This window comes from Galeopterus variegatus, unplaced genomic scaffold (assembly GCF_000696425.1).
Source record: "Galeopterus variegatus unplaced genomic scaffold, G_variegatus-3.0.2 Scaffold20118, whole genome shotgun sequence".
Classification (NCBI taxonomy): Eukaryota; Metazoa; Chordata; class Mammalia; order Dermoptera; family Cynocephalidae; genus Galeopterus; species Galeopterus variegatus.
The window spans coordinates 434-13,745 of record NW_007746229.1 but is presented as its reverse complement, the minus strand read 5'-3'; the positions used below and the strand labels follow the sequence as shown (position 1 = coordinate 13,745).

General features: G+C 59.1%; 1 protein-coding gene across 1 annotated transcript; it reads right to left on the bottom strand.

The window, feature by feature from the left end:
• Window positions 1–34: 34 nt before the first annotated feature.
• On the bottom strand, window positions 35–9,226 carry LOC103583152 (ras GTPase-activating protein 4-like; the record flags this gene model as incomplete). The annotated part of the gene is made up of 12 exons (XM_008564551.1): window positions 9,177–9,226; window positions 7,688–7,801; window positions 7,154–7,215; window positions 5,965–6,094; window positions 3,801–3,882; window positions 3,149–3,280; window positions 2,865–2,959; window positions 1,539–1,656; window positions 1,144–1,294; window positions 839–903; window positions 437–549; window positions 35–227 (listed from the first exon to the last, which is right to left on the bottom strand). Coding segments are annotated over exons 1-12 (1,284 nt in total), but the record flags the coding sequence as incomplete, so codon positions are not given.
• Window positions 9,227–13,312: the final 4,086 nt, after the last annotated feature.

Below are 13,312 nucleotides of genomic sequence, written 5' to 3'. Positions count from 1 at the left end.
CCCTCCGCCCGGGGCCCGCCCGCAGAAGGCGCACCTCGTGCTGGGCACTGGGGAAGCGCTCGCGCACGCGCTGGAAGAGCTGGCGGAAAGTGGCGCGCACCACAGCGGGGCATGCACGCACCGAGCGGCAGAGCTCGCCCAGCAGCGCCCCCAGGTGGCCGCGCAGCGTCTGCGCGCTCTGCTCCAGCACCTCGGCCTCGGTCTGTGGGCGGTGCAGCCCCGAGCACCTGCGTGGGCACGGGCGGAGTGGCAGAGACGGTCGTGGTCACGGACTCCCAGAGGCACAAGAGCCGAGACACGGACTTAGACACAACACACAGGTGGGCAGGGCAACGACAGACACGGGAAGAAAGAACCATAAACACATATTTGCAGACAGGGCCTAACACCTCCGCCCCCTCACTGCTGCATCCCCAGGGGTTTCCCCAGGCCTCACCCCACATCCTTAACTTCCACTTTGCTGGGGTCCAGCTCCACATACTTCTTTTCCTCAAACACTCTGTCAATGATGGGGCCCAGGACACCGTGCAGATACCGCATCCCAGCCACCTGGGGGCCACCGCGAGCCGCATTGGTCCTGTGTCCCACCTCCAGCTGCCTAATATATCCCAGCCGCTGGCCTCCCCACCCACCCCCGCACCATCTGCCTGCTGTATCAGCCCAGGTGCACAAGGAGGGCCGTTGAACAAATTGCTTCTCCATGAATGAATTAAATTCTTAGCCTTAAAGGGCCCTGGATGCAGAGAGAGGACACTTTAAAGTCCCTGCTCTTGGCCTTTCTAGACCTCAGTATTGTCATCTACAAAATGAGAACAATATGGCATGCAAACAAACTCACCTTCAGAAAAGACTCCATGGACTTTGAGGCCAGAGAGTTGCTCCGGAACAGGGTGTTGGCCTCACCTAAAAGCAGAGGTTCCAGCAGGTAGGGGGTTGGGACAAGGCTTTGGGGGAGGAAAACAGAGGACCTTGGGGCTGGGGGCTCTAAGCTGGCCCCTCAGTAAAGGGCCTTATCGCCACCTCCCAACCCACTGCCCCACTTCTGCCCTTTCCCACACCTCCCTTCTATCTGACCTGTCAGCCTCCTACAGGAGGACTCCCTCCTCCACCATGCCCTAGGACTGGCTCCCTCCCAGGCCTCACTGGTGCGACCCAGCTCCAGCTGGAAGAGCAGGTCCAGAAAGTCCTTGGCCAGCCCCTGCCCCAGGAAGAGCTTAAGCAGGTTGGTGGCCACATCCTGGCGACACTCGGCACTGGTTGTCTCCTCGATGAGTGGGATCAGCTGCCCTGGGCCCTGCAGGAGGTAGTAGGGAGAGGCAGGGCTTGGAGATACAATAATCATCCACTATGGGGACCTGGAGCATGATGGGGCAAAGGGATGCTTTCCCAAGGGATGGCCTGGGGCAGGGCCCTGGGAACTGGCCAGCTCCAAGCCATCCTGAGAACTCAGTCTTCTGCTCTGCAGAATGGGTTTAGAAGGACAGGGAGGACAGGTCTACTGTCACTGGACCCTCCCACCTTCCCCCAGGGCTCCTGACCTGGTTGCCCAGCTTCACTTCCTGGCACAGCAGCTGCACCAGGGGCTGGTAGCAGGCGGAGGGCAGCACCGTCTCGTCCCGCAGCCGAACCTCCAGGTGCAAAGAGCCCAGGTTGCCCCTGGAACGGGCAGACTGTGACCTCTCCACCAGGGACCCAGGTCACCCCAGGCCGTGCCCCCTCCCATTGCCTCAGGTCTCCCCTGTAGGGCCAGCCTCCCAGCCTCTGTTCCTGCCCTCCGCTGTGCTGGGTGGGCTCCCTGCACTGCCCCACCTCCTGTGCTGTGCCTGTGCTGTCCTCTGCTTGGAAAGCCTTTCCTGCCTCACTACTCATGGAAACACCAAGCCTTTGAGGCCTGGCTCCCTGCCACCTCCCAGCTCCTGTGGACCCCAAGTTTGACCCATGTAGGCCTGCTGGGCTCCCTGAACTCAAGTCCATAAACTGCCAGATAGTAGTACCTTCATGAGTATACTTGACACTGGGAGCAAATCCCAACCCTCATAACAACCTGCCAGGGAAACTGAGGCTCAAGCAGATTAAGCCACTTACCACATTAGGCCTGACTTCCAAGCTGCCTTGCCCTGATTGCTCCCAGTGAGGGTGCTGACCAAGACTTGACATTCACTAAGGCCCTACCACCCTCTGCACAGCATGGCAGCTCCGGAGGTCCTGCTACTCCACGCAAGCCTGACTCTGAGGAGAAGCTGTCCAGACGGCCCTTGGTTGGTTCTACAGAAATGCCTTGATGCCGGACATGCACCAGCCACCTGCCCTGGCAAGGGTGGGGATGAGGGTCTAGAGCCTTCTGCTAGGAGGCAAAGCTGAACCATCCAAGGGGGTGGGAACCCACAAGTCAAAGGGCTTCCTAGACAGGGATGCTAGATTTAGCAAACAAAAACACAAGATACCCAGTTAAATTGGAATATTTTTAGTACAAGTATGTTTCCAATATTGCATGGTTATTCTTATACTGAAAAAATATTTGTCATTTATCTGAGATCCCGTTTTCACTGGGTGTCCTTTCACCTGGCAACGCTGTTCCTGGAGAATCTCAGGGAGGGAGTCAGAGCTCAAGGACACTAACTCAGGACTTGAACGCTGGTCTGAGGTCTGCAGGGAAACTCCTAAAGGGAAAGGGTCTGAGGGCCTGTTCTAGAAACTGCCGGAAGGCAAAAAGCAGGAGACCTGTAGCGCCTCCAAGCTCAGAGGGCAGGGCTGGGTGCAGGACCATGGGGAAGAGGAGGTGGGGCCCAGCCTGGGTGAGGAGGATCTAGCGTGGTGGGCAAGGGCTGAAGGGAACCTAGGGCTGCCAAGCCCCAGGCACTCACTCATCCCTCTGATGGCTCCTAGACTGATCGGGCTGCAGCCGGAACCAGCCTTCCTCCTGCTGGGCTGCTCCCAGTCTCTGGACATTGAACACTACCTGGTGGCAGGGCAGACAGAGGCATCATGCTGGGGCTGAGACACTCAGGTCTCTTCCTTACCAAGTACCATTCTCTCAGGGGGAGGGGTACCTTCCAAGGGTGGGATGTCTGGGATGGAGACCAGGTGCTGAAGGCAGCAGGTGCAGCCTGTGTGTGTGTGTGGGCAGGGGGTAGGGTGGGATACTCACCTTGCCCAGGAAGTCATTTCTGCTGACAAGGTCCCAGTCCCAGGCCTCCACGCACAATTCCTCTGTGGCCCCCTCCCCCAGCTCAAACTCAAAAGTCTCATTCCAGCGTGGGTAGCATGATTTCTTCACAATCTGTCCAGAAAGGAGCAGGAGGGGGTGAGACTGACTCCCTGGGGCTCCCCTGGCCCAGCTAAGGACAGAGCCACCCCGATCACCTCCCCTGGGCTCCCTGCAAACTCCTCTCCTCAGAGGCTCTGCAGTAACCCTGGCAAAAACTTCCTGTCCAAGCCTCCACCCATTTCTCAGGTGGGGAAATTGAGGCCTGGAGTGGGGAAGGGACTTGTCCAAAGCCACACCACGAAATGGTAGCAACTGCTGATCTCAGCACCCCCCCCAGAACTGAGCCTGCCACCCTGCCTGTTTCCTGGAGGTGAGGAAAGCAGGGTGGAACTGTTGGACTTTCTGGATTAACCCCCTCCAGCTGTCCCGATCCCCTCCCCACTCTACTCCCACCCCCCACATGGCCAGGAGTAAAAGGGGTTGGGGCCAGAAGGGCTGGGACCCATTACGTCCCCTCAGAAAGGCTGCCCCACTTCTCCAGGCCTCCTCCGTAAGACTGCGGTCCCAGCCTGACCTGTCACCGCGTCCTCACCGAGGTCTCCTGCGTCCGGCCCTTGTAGCGCACTCGGACAAAGGGGTCAGATGCGCCATTCCGGTCCTTCGGGGCTAGGTCCCTGATGGTGTGGGGGGTACAGTGGATCATCCACTTGTCACCCGAGGCTGCCCCCCAACCTGTCACCACTGTGAGGTAACCACACCAGGCTGGAAAGGCCTGGACTCACCTTGCCCCTGGCAAGCTGGCTGGCTGCAGACAGTGCCTCTCCCTTTCCTGTGCCTCTGTTCCCGCAGTGATCACCCCATGGTCCCCATGTGGCCAAGAACCCCCCAAGGTGGAAGCCACAGCTCCTTCTGATTGGGCAGCAGGGGACCAGCTGTTGCACCTCACTCCAGGGGCCAGGGGAGACAAGGGCAGCGGGGGACCAGCCCAGGCCACGGCCCCTGCCCTCTGTTCCCAGGGCAGCCCAGAGCTGGGATAGCCTCTCTGGGCCTCGGTTTCCTCATCAGTAAAAGGGAGAAGATAGCCTACCCCACTGAGGCTAAGAGAGATAAGGGGGTTCTAGAAGACCTGCCCAATAATGTCTCCATACCTGGGGAGGGAGACATATAGCCCTGATCAGTCAACCTTCCCTCTCTCCACAGATGGATCTTTCCAAAGCCCAAACCTGGTCACAGCACCCTGGTGTAGAAGCCTTTGTGGAAGAACAAAGCCCACCCTTCTCCTGGCTACTGTATGTACTACTTTCTGCCCTTTTCTTTTTCCGTATTTTAAGTCTTATACCTCTCGTGCCTGCCTTTCTTTCCCCTCAAAACTGTCTAACAACTTCAAGGTCTGGCCTGGAGAATCTGCCCAGAAAGATAAGGAGGAAGTTTTCTTTCTCTGCAGCAAACAGGGCTTCTGATGCTGTCTCAGGATTCCATTGCAGAGTCTCATTGCTAAGGACAATGGGGACAAGGGTCCCCCACTCCAAAGAAAGGCCTGGACATATATCTTTCCTACCACTGGGGCTGGCTAAGAGGAGACCAGACTGGCCCGGCCACTGTGTCCCCAACAGCCTCAAGAGGAGAGGGCTGGCTGAGACAGGAGATTCTTGGAGGGAGGGGACAGCCAGGGAGAAATGCTTCGGTGTCTCCCATCTCTGTGGGAGGGAGTGGGCCCCCAGGAGAAGCAGCCCCTAAGTCCCAGAGCTTGGCAGCATTGCGTGTGCACACATGTGCACGCCCACGCCCCAGACAGCCTGGTGCCAGGCAGGGCTGAGGGCAAGGACGCGGGTGAGCAGGGGATGGATCGTGGGTAACAGTGAGTGAGTGCAGGGGCGTGAATGTGGCTCTACCCAAGTCCAGCCCTTTTCTATCCAGCCTGGCTGGGCCTCTTCCACATCCCAGCCCCAGGGCAGATAATGAAGCTGGGGAAGCCACAGAATGCACGACTTGCCCGTCATCCACCCACACCCCTCATTTGCAGGAAAGAAATCTTCCTCCTGCACAGGCTAACCACCCCAGGGTGGGGGGCCCACTTGCTCCATAGGTGCTGGCTGGCTGGGGGCCACCCGCCCACCCAGAGGCAGGGAGGGTCTTTAGGGAGGTGGGTTTGGAGCCAGAAAGGAAGGCGCTTCTCATGGAATGGGTATGACTCACACCCAGGCCCAGACGGGAGCGGAGCCTGCAGCTAAAAATACCCTGGGGCCAGGCGGTAGTCCTGTCACAGGTGACTCAGGCCCATGGAGCCATCCAAGCCACTGTACCTCCTAGGGACAACCTCCACCCCTCCCATCTAGAGATTTCCAGCAGATCTTCAGCCCCCACTCCACTGAGAACCTACACATGCATACGTACATCAGGTCAAGTTCATATTGGGGTTAAACCCAGGGGAAGCCCAGCCTTACCACTGGTGCATCGGGGCTGCAGGGTCACAGTTCAGGGTCCCCCACATCCCCAATCCCCACTGCTCTATGATGCCTGAAGTTCCACCATTAGAACATCATCCCTTCCTTTAGGGGCATATGCCCCTGAAGGGAAGTTACCTCCTGCAGGGAGGACACATCCTCGAGTCGGGAAAACCTCCCTGCTTTTGAGAGCAGGCTTGGATGGGAGGAGGCCCTGGGACAGGAGGTAGAGGTCAGGGAAGAGGAGGCTCTGCCCAGCGGGTTTCTCTAGTTCCATGGGCCCCACTGCCCACTCCCAGTACCCCATCTCACCTGGCCTCCAGCACAGAGCAGCGCAGCCAGCGGACCCGGGGCCCTGGCACCACCTCCAGCCGCAGGTGGATCTCACCCTGCACTTCCTCATCTGGGTTGACCTCCGTCAGGTGGGCCCACCCGCTGAAACCTATGGGGCTGCAGCTCAGCCAGAGGCCTGGCTCTTTCCCTCCACACCCTCCACCCTGAGCCCCGCCCGGCACCATGTGGCCCCTCTGTAATCCCCTTAGAATCTTCTCAAGCACCCGTGAGGCAGGAGCTGTCACCCCCAGTGGTAGGTGGGAAACTGAGGCTCAGAAGCTGAACAGCAGCAGCTGGAACAGCTGGGATTAGAATCTAAGTCAGTGATGTCAAGGCCTGTGCCCTCTCTATTGTGCCATGCTCTATTCCTAACTCGTCATAGGACTGCCCTCTCTGTCCTCAGTTCCCCCATCTTAAAACAGGAAGAGAGTGGCTCTCCCCTAGGGCTGCTGGGAGGAGGATCTGAGGCCCAGATGGGGAAGCTACAAGAGACCCCGAGAGGCTGGCTGGGGCTGCAGGCAGGAGAGGCCTCTGGCCTGGCAGGGACTGAGAGGCTGCATGAGTCAGCAGAACCTGCACCCTCTCCCCTCCTCCCCGCCCCCCCCGCCCCATGCCTGCCCCAGTCTCACAGACAGGAGCAGGTGTGTGTCGGGGAGGTGGCAAGAGGGTCACAGAGTCTCAGGTGGCAGAGCCTGGAGCACCTAGAGCTCCTGGTCTGAATCCTCAGAGAAGCCCAGGGAAGGCAAGACCTGCCCAGGGTCACGCAGTGAGGCTGCGACAGGGCTGACACCTCCAAACAATGTCTGCATCCCAGGAATAATCCAGAGTGCTCCCCAGCCTGAACTGGCTCCAGGCCAACCCTTCAGGCTTAGGACATAGTGGCATTGGGAAGAGGGATCCCTACACCTCAGCAATGGAGTTTAGGAAGGTGGCCCCTCCCTCTGCCCGTAGAGACCTCAGATCCCACCATCAGCAGCCCCTCTTTGCCCTAGGGAAGATGAATGGGCCCAGGGCACAGAGGCAGGGGGTGCAGGCTTCTGGGGAGGGGAGAAATGGCTTTCCCTGAGCAGGGGACCTGAAGGAGCCTAGAGGGAAGGTCTCTGAGTGGGAGAGAGGCCAGGGGAGGGGAAGCAGGTGCTAGCCATGGACTCCTTCTCAGGGACCTTACCCTTGGGGTGAGAGGCTAGAGTGTCCCTTGTAAGGCAGACCTTCCCGATGACATCGTCGCGGCTGGAGGGTGGAGATGGGAGTCAGAGCTGGGCAGGGCTGCAGCGTCTACTTGCTGGGAACCCAGCACCCCCTCCCACCACATTCAGGGCCCCTCCTGCAGAGCAGGAAGGTTGACACTCCAGTCACTTGCAGCACAGCCCAGTGAGGCTAGATCCCTTCTGTAGCCTTGGACACTAATCATCATGTGTTTCAGCACAGGGACCAACATGGGTGCCCACGCATGCCCAGTTCATGCTTTCTGGGTGCCCATCTCATAGCTCACATCCCCATGCACACATAGCCCACCTGGGCCTACATCCCCGCACATACCCACGTGTGCTGTGGCGAGGGCACCGTGAATCCCGCATGCTCAGGGCCCGCCCCTCCCTCTGGGCCACAAAGAGATGCCCAGGAGCCAGCAGTCCGGCAGTGCCATGGGCAGGGAGCAGGACAGGTGGCCACGCTTGGGCCCAGCTGAAGAGGGGGCACCCACCTGAGGGCATCCTCGTCCATGACGTAGAAGGCCACAGCGTGGAAGGTGGGTGGCATGCGCACCTGATACTCCTCACCCCAGAAGGGGCACAGGGTCTTCCACACAGTGGCCGTCCTGCAGGAAAGGACCCTCAACATGTGCCAGGCCACCCCTGGGCTGAGGCAAGGTGGGCTGCATGGCTGGAGCCCACCTTCCTCACATCTCCCCCCACACCCCGTGACAACACGCTGTGCCTTTGGATGTCACCACCAACCTCACTCCCTGCCCATCCTCTCTGCCCTGGATGGTGCACAGGGCTGCATCCACCAGGCCATTTTACATGTGGGGAAACAGACCCCAGCTGGCAGTAGCTGGCCTCAGGTCACACAGAAGAACAGCTGGGACCACAGCCTCGCCTCCCAGCTTCACCCAGCTCTGGCCAAACCCCCGAGGATCAGAGCCTTCAACTCATGGGACTCAGCAGAGCATGCGGGTGGGGGAAGTGGAAGCCCCCAAGGACCCAGACGAAGGCTCAGAGGATCACCCTTACCATGACCACTACTTAGACAGGCCATCTGCACTCTGTGACCTTGGTTTCTCTGTCCGTACTGAAACAATCAGAGCCACCATGCCCACTGCCCTGGGGGTCCGTGGTCTGGAGAGACTCTGGGGCCCTGCCTGCAGGTGGGGAAGAACCAGGAGTCTGGCAGCCTTGGCCAGTGGTCAGCAATGGGCACTCAGTGGGCAGAATAGCAGAGTGGCTTTGGCCATGAACTTAGAGGCAGGGGCCTGGGTGAGGAAGGGGACAGGACAGCAAAGACTCTACCCAGAGACCATGGAGAACATGAAGGAAGGGACATCCAGGGGAAGGGGACCTTCTTGGTGCAGGCTGGGGATGCCCAGCCTGGAGAGGACCAGTCATCGTGGGGGACAATCACTGTGGGACTGTCAGGGAGAGGGGCCCAAGTTTGAGCAGGGAGCAGGGAGGGGAGAAGGAGCAGACTGTGGGGTTGGCCAGGTTTGAGTTCCAGTCTGGCTTTGCCACTTACTGGGTATGTGACCTTCAGCAAGTTACTGAATCTCTCTGAGCCTCAGTTTCCTCATCTGTACATGGGTTTGGTGATATAGCATCTAGCTCATTGTAAGAATTAAATGGGCTGGAAAAGGGTTAGTATGGGACCTGGCAGAGACAAAGCTCCATAAATGATCGCTATTGTACTAATCATCATCATCATCACCATCATCCTCCATCTCTCCTGGGTTGTAAAGATGAACGTAGGTAGGCGAGAGGCCCCTGACCATGTCCCTGGATGCGCAATAAGGTCAGTAATTAGCAAGACCAGTTACAGGTAGGTTTTTCTCATCTCCTAGTGGGCGAGTCACAGCACAGTGGGGGCCCCAGGGGCTTAGGTGCTCTGAGCCCTCCCTACAAAATTCACATCTTTTGGGAGGAGAGGGGGGGCTCTGTGAGGGGGCTCAGCCCTCCCTCAGTCCTGGGGGTGGGCAGTACCTGATGATGGGCTCATTGTCCACCTTCATGATGCAGTAGGGGTCGCTGCTGCCAGTGCTGCAGGACAGACAGGTGAGGGGCTGGTGGGAAGGCCAGCTGAGGGGTCTCTGGAGCAGCTTCCTGCCCCCTGCCAGGGGCCCTCAGTGACCCCAGAAAAGAGAGTGAAGGCTGAGGCACCATGTCCTGGGCCAAAACATGTGCTCCACCCTCAGCCTGGGGGCCTGGTGAGAAGAAGGCAGGGACCCCCACCAAGGCTCTCCTTCCATGTGCAGGGTGGGGGCAGGGGCACTGCTCACTGCTCCTCCTCCCTGCCCTCTCCCATCCCACCCCTGCCTCGCCCCAAAACAGCATCCAAGCAACAGCCCCAGGCAAGCAGCCAGCACCCTGGCCCTCAACACCTAAGTCTAGCCCCTTACTCTCCCCTCTGAGCCTTCGCTCCTGCTGTCCCCAACCCCCTCCTCTAAGGAACCTCCCTGCCCCCGAGACAGGGAGTAAGGTCTACAGGGGACCTCGCCGCCACCTGCCCCTCTGCATGTTTCCCTCTGTCCCAGTATTCAGTACTCATAGTGATGCACTGTCATCACCTGACCCCTGACTTGACTACAAGCTACCTGAGGATGGGTGCCACTCTGTGTCCCCAGGACAGGGCGTGGCACAAGACAGGGGTCCTCCTGTAACTGTGTACTGAAGGAGTGGATGAACAAATGGATGAATGAACGAACGAACACAGGCCACAGTCTGCTCTCAGGCGCTCCCAGCCATCTGGGGAGGACTGGCGGAGGCAAATCCGAACCGCTCAGTTCCACCTGTCTCAGCTTGGTGGGGGATTCCTGGGGTTGAAAGGGGATTCCAGCCAGGCCTAGGGCTGGTACTAGGCAAAAAGGCAGGGGAGAATGAGGACTGTTCCTGGAATTGCCCCTCCGGCCAGGCGTCCACAGAAAGGAAGTTTGTTTACATGTTGGAGACTGGGGAATTCCAAGCTCTGCTTCCCTTCTCAAAAGGGCTCTTCCGGCAAGGAAGCCACGTGGGGTGAACATCTCCCAAAGCTCTCCTGACACAGACAGGAAATGTCTGCCAAGACTCAGTTTTCCCACCTGTAAAGTGGGGATTGTAATCCCAGCTCACAGGGTAGCCGTGCTGGGTCCCTGGGATGATATGAAAGGGCCAGCCCCTTGCAAGGGCTCAGTACATGTTAGCTCTGCCTGAGACTCTGTTCTTCTGCCTGCACCCTCCCCCCGCCATCGTTCAACAGCCTTCTCCTCCAGGGAGCCCCTGTGAACACCCAGCTTGCATCCCACCAACCCAAGCCAGGGGACTCCAGGCTTCTTAGCAATCAGGCCCCTGTGCGCCCAGGTGCTGGACTGGGCCGCAGGACCCAGGAGCCACACGTGTATCTGTACAAGGAGTTCAGAGGACGCAGGGAGAGGTCAGTGCTAGCTGAACATCAGGGGACCTCTTGGGGCTGTCCCCCACCGCAGGGCCCCCTCTGCCCTGCTGGGGCCTCCTGGCCTCAGGGCCCCTCAGGGCAGGGAACCTGCTGTTCACCCTAGTGAGCCCAGCACTGCTCGCTGCTCAGCTCTAACTCAATGAATGAATCTATGAATGAGGATGAGGTTTGGGGCTCCCGTCACGGGCAGGATGACTGGAGTGGACAAAAGCCTGGAGGCAGAACCAAAACCCAAGTGCACAAGGACAGCTATGGGCTGGGTGGCTGGATCAAAGAGGTGCGGAGGAGACAGTGTCAAGAGTGGGCCAAAGCCAAGTTTAAGGACCTGGGCCCAACAATGATCCCTGCTGAGCTGTTTTGACCTGTGTCCTGCCCAGTGACCTCCCCCCAAGGGAGGACCCTGGCCGGTCCCCTCTCCCACTTGTTCCCTAAGCCAGTCACCATTGACCCAATCTGGTCATTTGTGGGGCCTCTATATTTAGGGCCTTGGCAGTTTCTAGGCTGTGGGAGGGGGAGGATCAGGAAAACCCCAGAATAGTCCTGGGCCTCTCCCCAGGGCCACTAGGCATGGGAGCCAGTGGGTTACTGGTCACTGTGATCTCCGCTCCTTTCCTAACTGACCCAGGTACCAAGGGATGGAAGACAGTGGAAGGAGCGTGGCAGGGGCGGGCAGGCCCTGAAAGCTGGTGGTGGGAGTGCAGCTGTGCTGTGTGCCCTTCAGAGAAGTAAAAACCCAGGCATGGAAGTGGCAGGGAGGCAGGTGGCAGCTATGTGAGGACGGCTCCCTCCTCAGACCTGTCTCAGTCATGGTGGACCACTATGAGAGGTGGTGAACTCCCCGTGCTAAGAAGTGTAGGAGCCCCGGCTGGAGGGGATGCTGCTTGGGACCCAGGCTTGGAGCTGGTGAGGCACAGTGAGATGGGCTCGCCACCACCCCTGCCAGTGGTACTCAGTGGGGGCCTCCTGTGATCTCCAAACCCTGCTGTCCATCCCTGTGTGTTTTACATGGGATTTGGGAGGCTCAGTCCCCCTGAGCCCCACAGCAAGCCTGCAACCTTGGTTGGGCTAGGATTCCTGGCCTGTCAGCAGCAGAGTAGGTTTGAGTCCTGACTTCTCTATCTATCTGCTGTGTGATCTTAGCAAATGACTTCCATGTCCCGAGCCTCAGTTTCCCCATCTGCAAACTGAGTATATCTACCTTTAGAGCCAATAGGAGGATTAAGTGGGAAGGTCCTCAACACCTCTACTATGGGCTGGGTCCCTCAGGACACCAGGAACATCAAGTCATAGTCCCTGCCCTCATAGTCAGGCGGGACAAGCAGCCCCTGCAGGAGCAACCGCTACATCAAGGGCTTCTTCCAGCTGACCTGGGCTAGAACAGGAGCTGAGAACCTACCCGAGGGCATCAGGGAAAGCCCTCAGGAGGAGTTGAGAGGGGTCCTGAAGTATGAACAGGGGTTTTCTGGAGGACTCTGAAGGGGAATGCTCAAACGCAGAGGGCCCCTGATGTGCAAGGCAGGGCTGTGAAGGACAGTGCCCAAGTGTGGGGCTGAGCTTATAGGGTGGGTTGAGAGCTGGGTTCAAGAGATGCCTGACAGGTCAGAGCTGTTACACTAACCACCAAGGGGAAGGCAGGGGAGAGGTAGGGAGCGGTGGGAAGGAGAGGTGAGTAGGGCAGGCAGGGTGAGGGGCGGGGCAGGGTGAGGAAGGAGATCCCAGAAGCACACCAACAGCACTTGGTAGCCCTCCCCCGGGGATGGAGGCACGGCTGGCCAGGGAACTGGGCACCTGGGCCCCCAGGTGGGCACAAACCAAGAGCTTCACGGCCCTGGGCTGGTGAGAGCCTGGAGCCAGGCACTAGAGCCAGCTGCTGCGGATATGCGGAGAGAGGCGACAGACGGAGGGGACTGCTCCTCCCAGCCGCCACCAACCAGAGGCCAAGATGACCTAGTTACCAGTGCGGGGGTGCTTAGAGGCCAGTTCCGGGGGTGAGACCCTCTCAGAGCTCATCTGCCTTCCTACCCCAGAGACCTCATTCCCAGCTCCGGCCCCACCCCCACCTTCCATGCACAGAAACCCACCTTGAGATGGCCCACTCCCCTCCCTCACCCATTGCCATGGCAACTGCTGAGCTCTGCCTTGTCAGGCCCAGGGGGCCTCGAACTGGAACTGCTTATGATGCTAAGCATGCCTGCTCGTAGGGGACACTGGGCGCGTGAGAAAGATGCCCTCTCCTGGCCCCCCATCGCTCCTGCCCTCCATCCCCCTTCCCCCATTTCCCCCCATCCTCCACTTCTCTGCTTCTGGGAGGCCGCTAAGGAGCAACAGGGGCGGGGAGGCTCCAGCCCAGCAGACTTTGAACCCTATGCCTCCTCCAGGCTCCCCTTCCCACCCCCGCCCCCAAGCTTTGTGCTTTCCACCTGTCCCTCTAGAAGGATTTGACCCCTAGTTTACAGAAGGGGAAACCGGCTTTGGAGCAGGGAGCTGCCTGAGGCTACATATGAGGAAGCTGGTGACAGAGCCAAGATGGGGGCCCAGGGGTCAGGCAGCTCAGCCCTGGGACCTAGTGAGAAGTGTGGGACAAGGGGCCCCTGAAACCTTAGGAGCCCTAGACCTAAGCCTTGCTCTACCGCTTGGAGCCAGCATTTTGCGTCTCAGAGCCCCGGTTTCCTCATCTGTAGAAATGAAA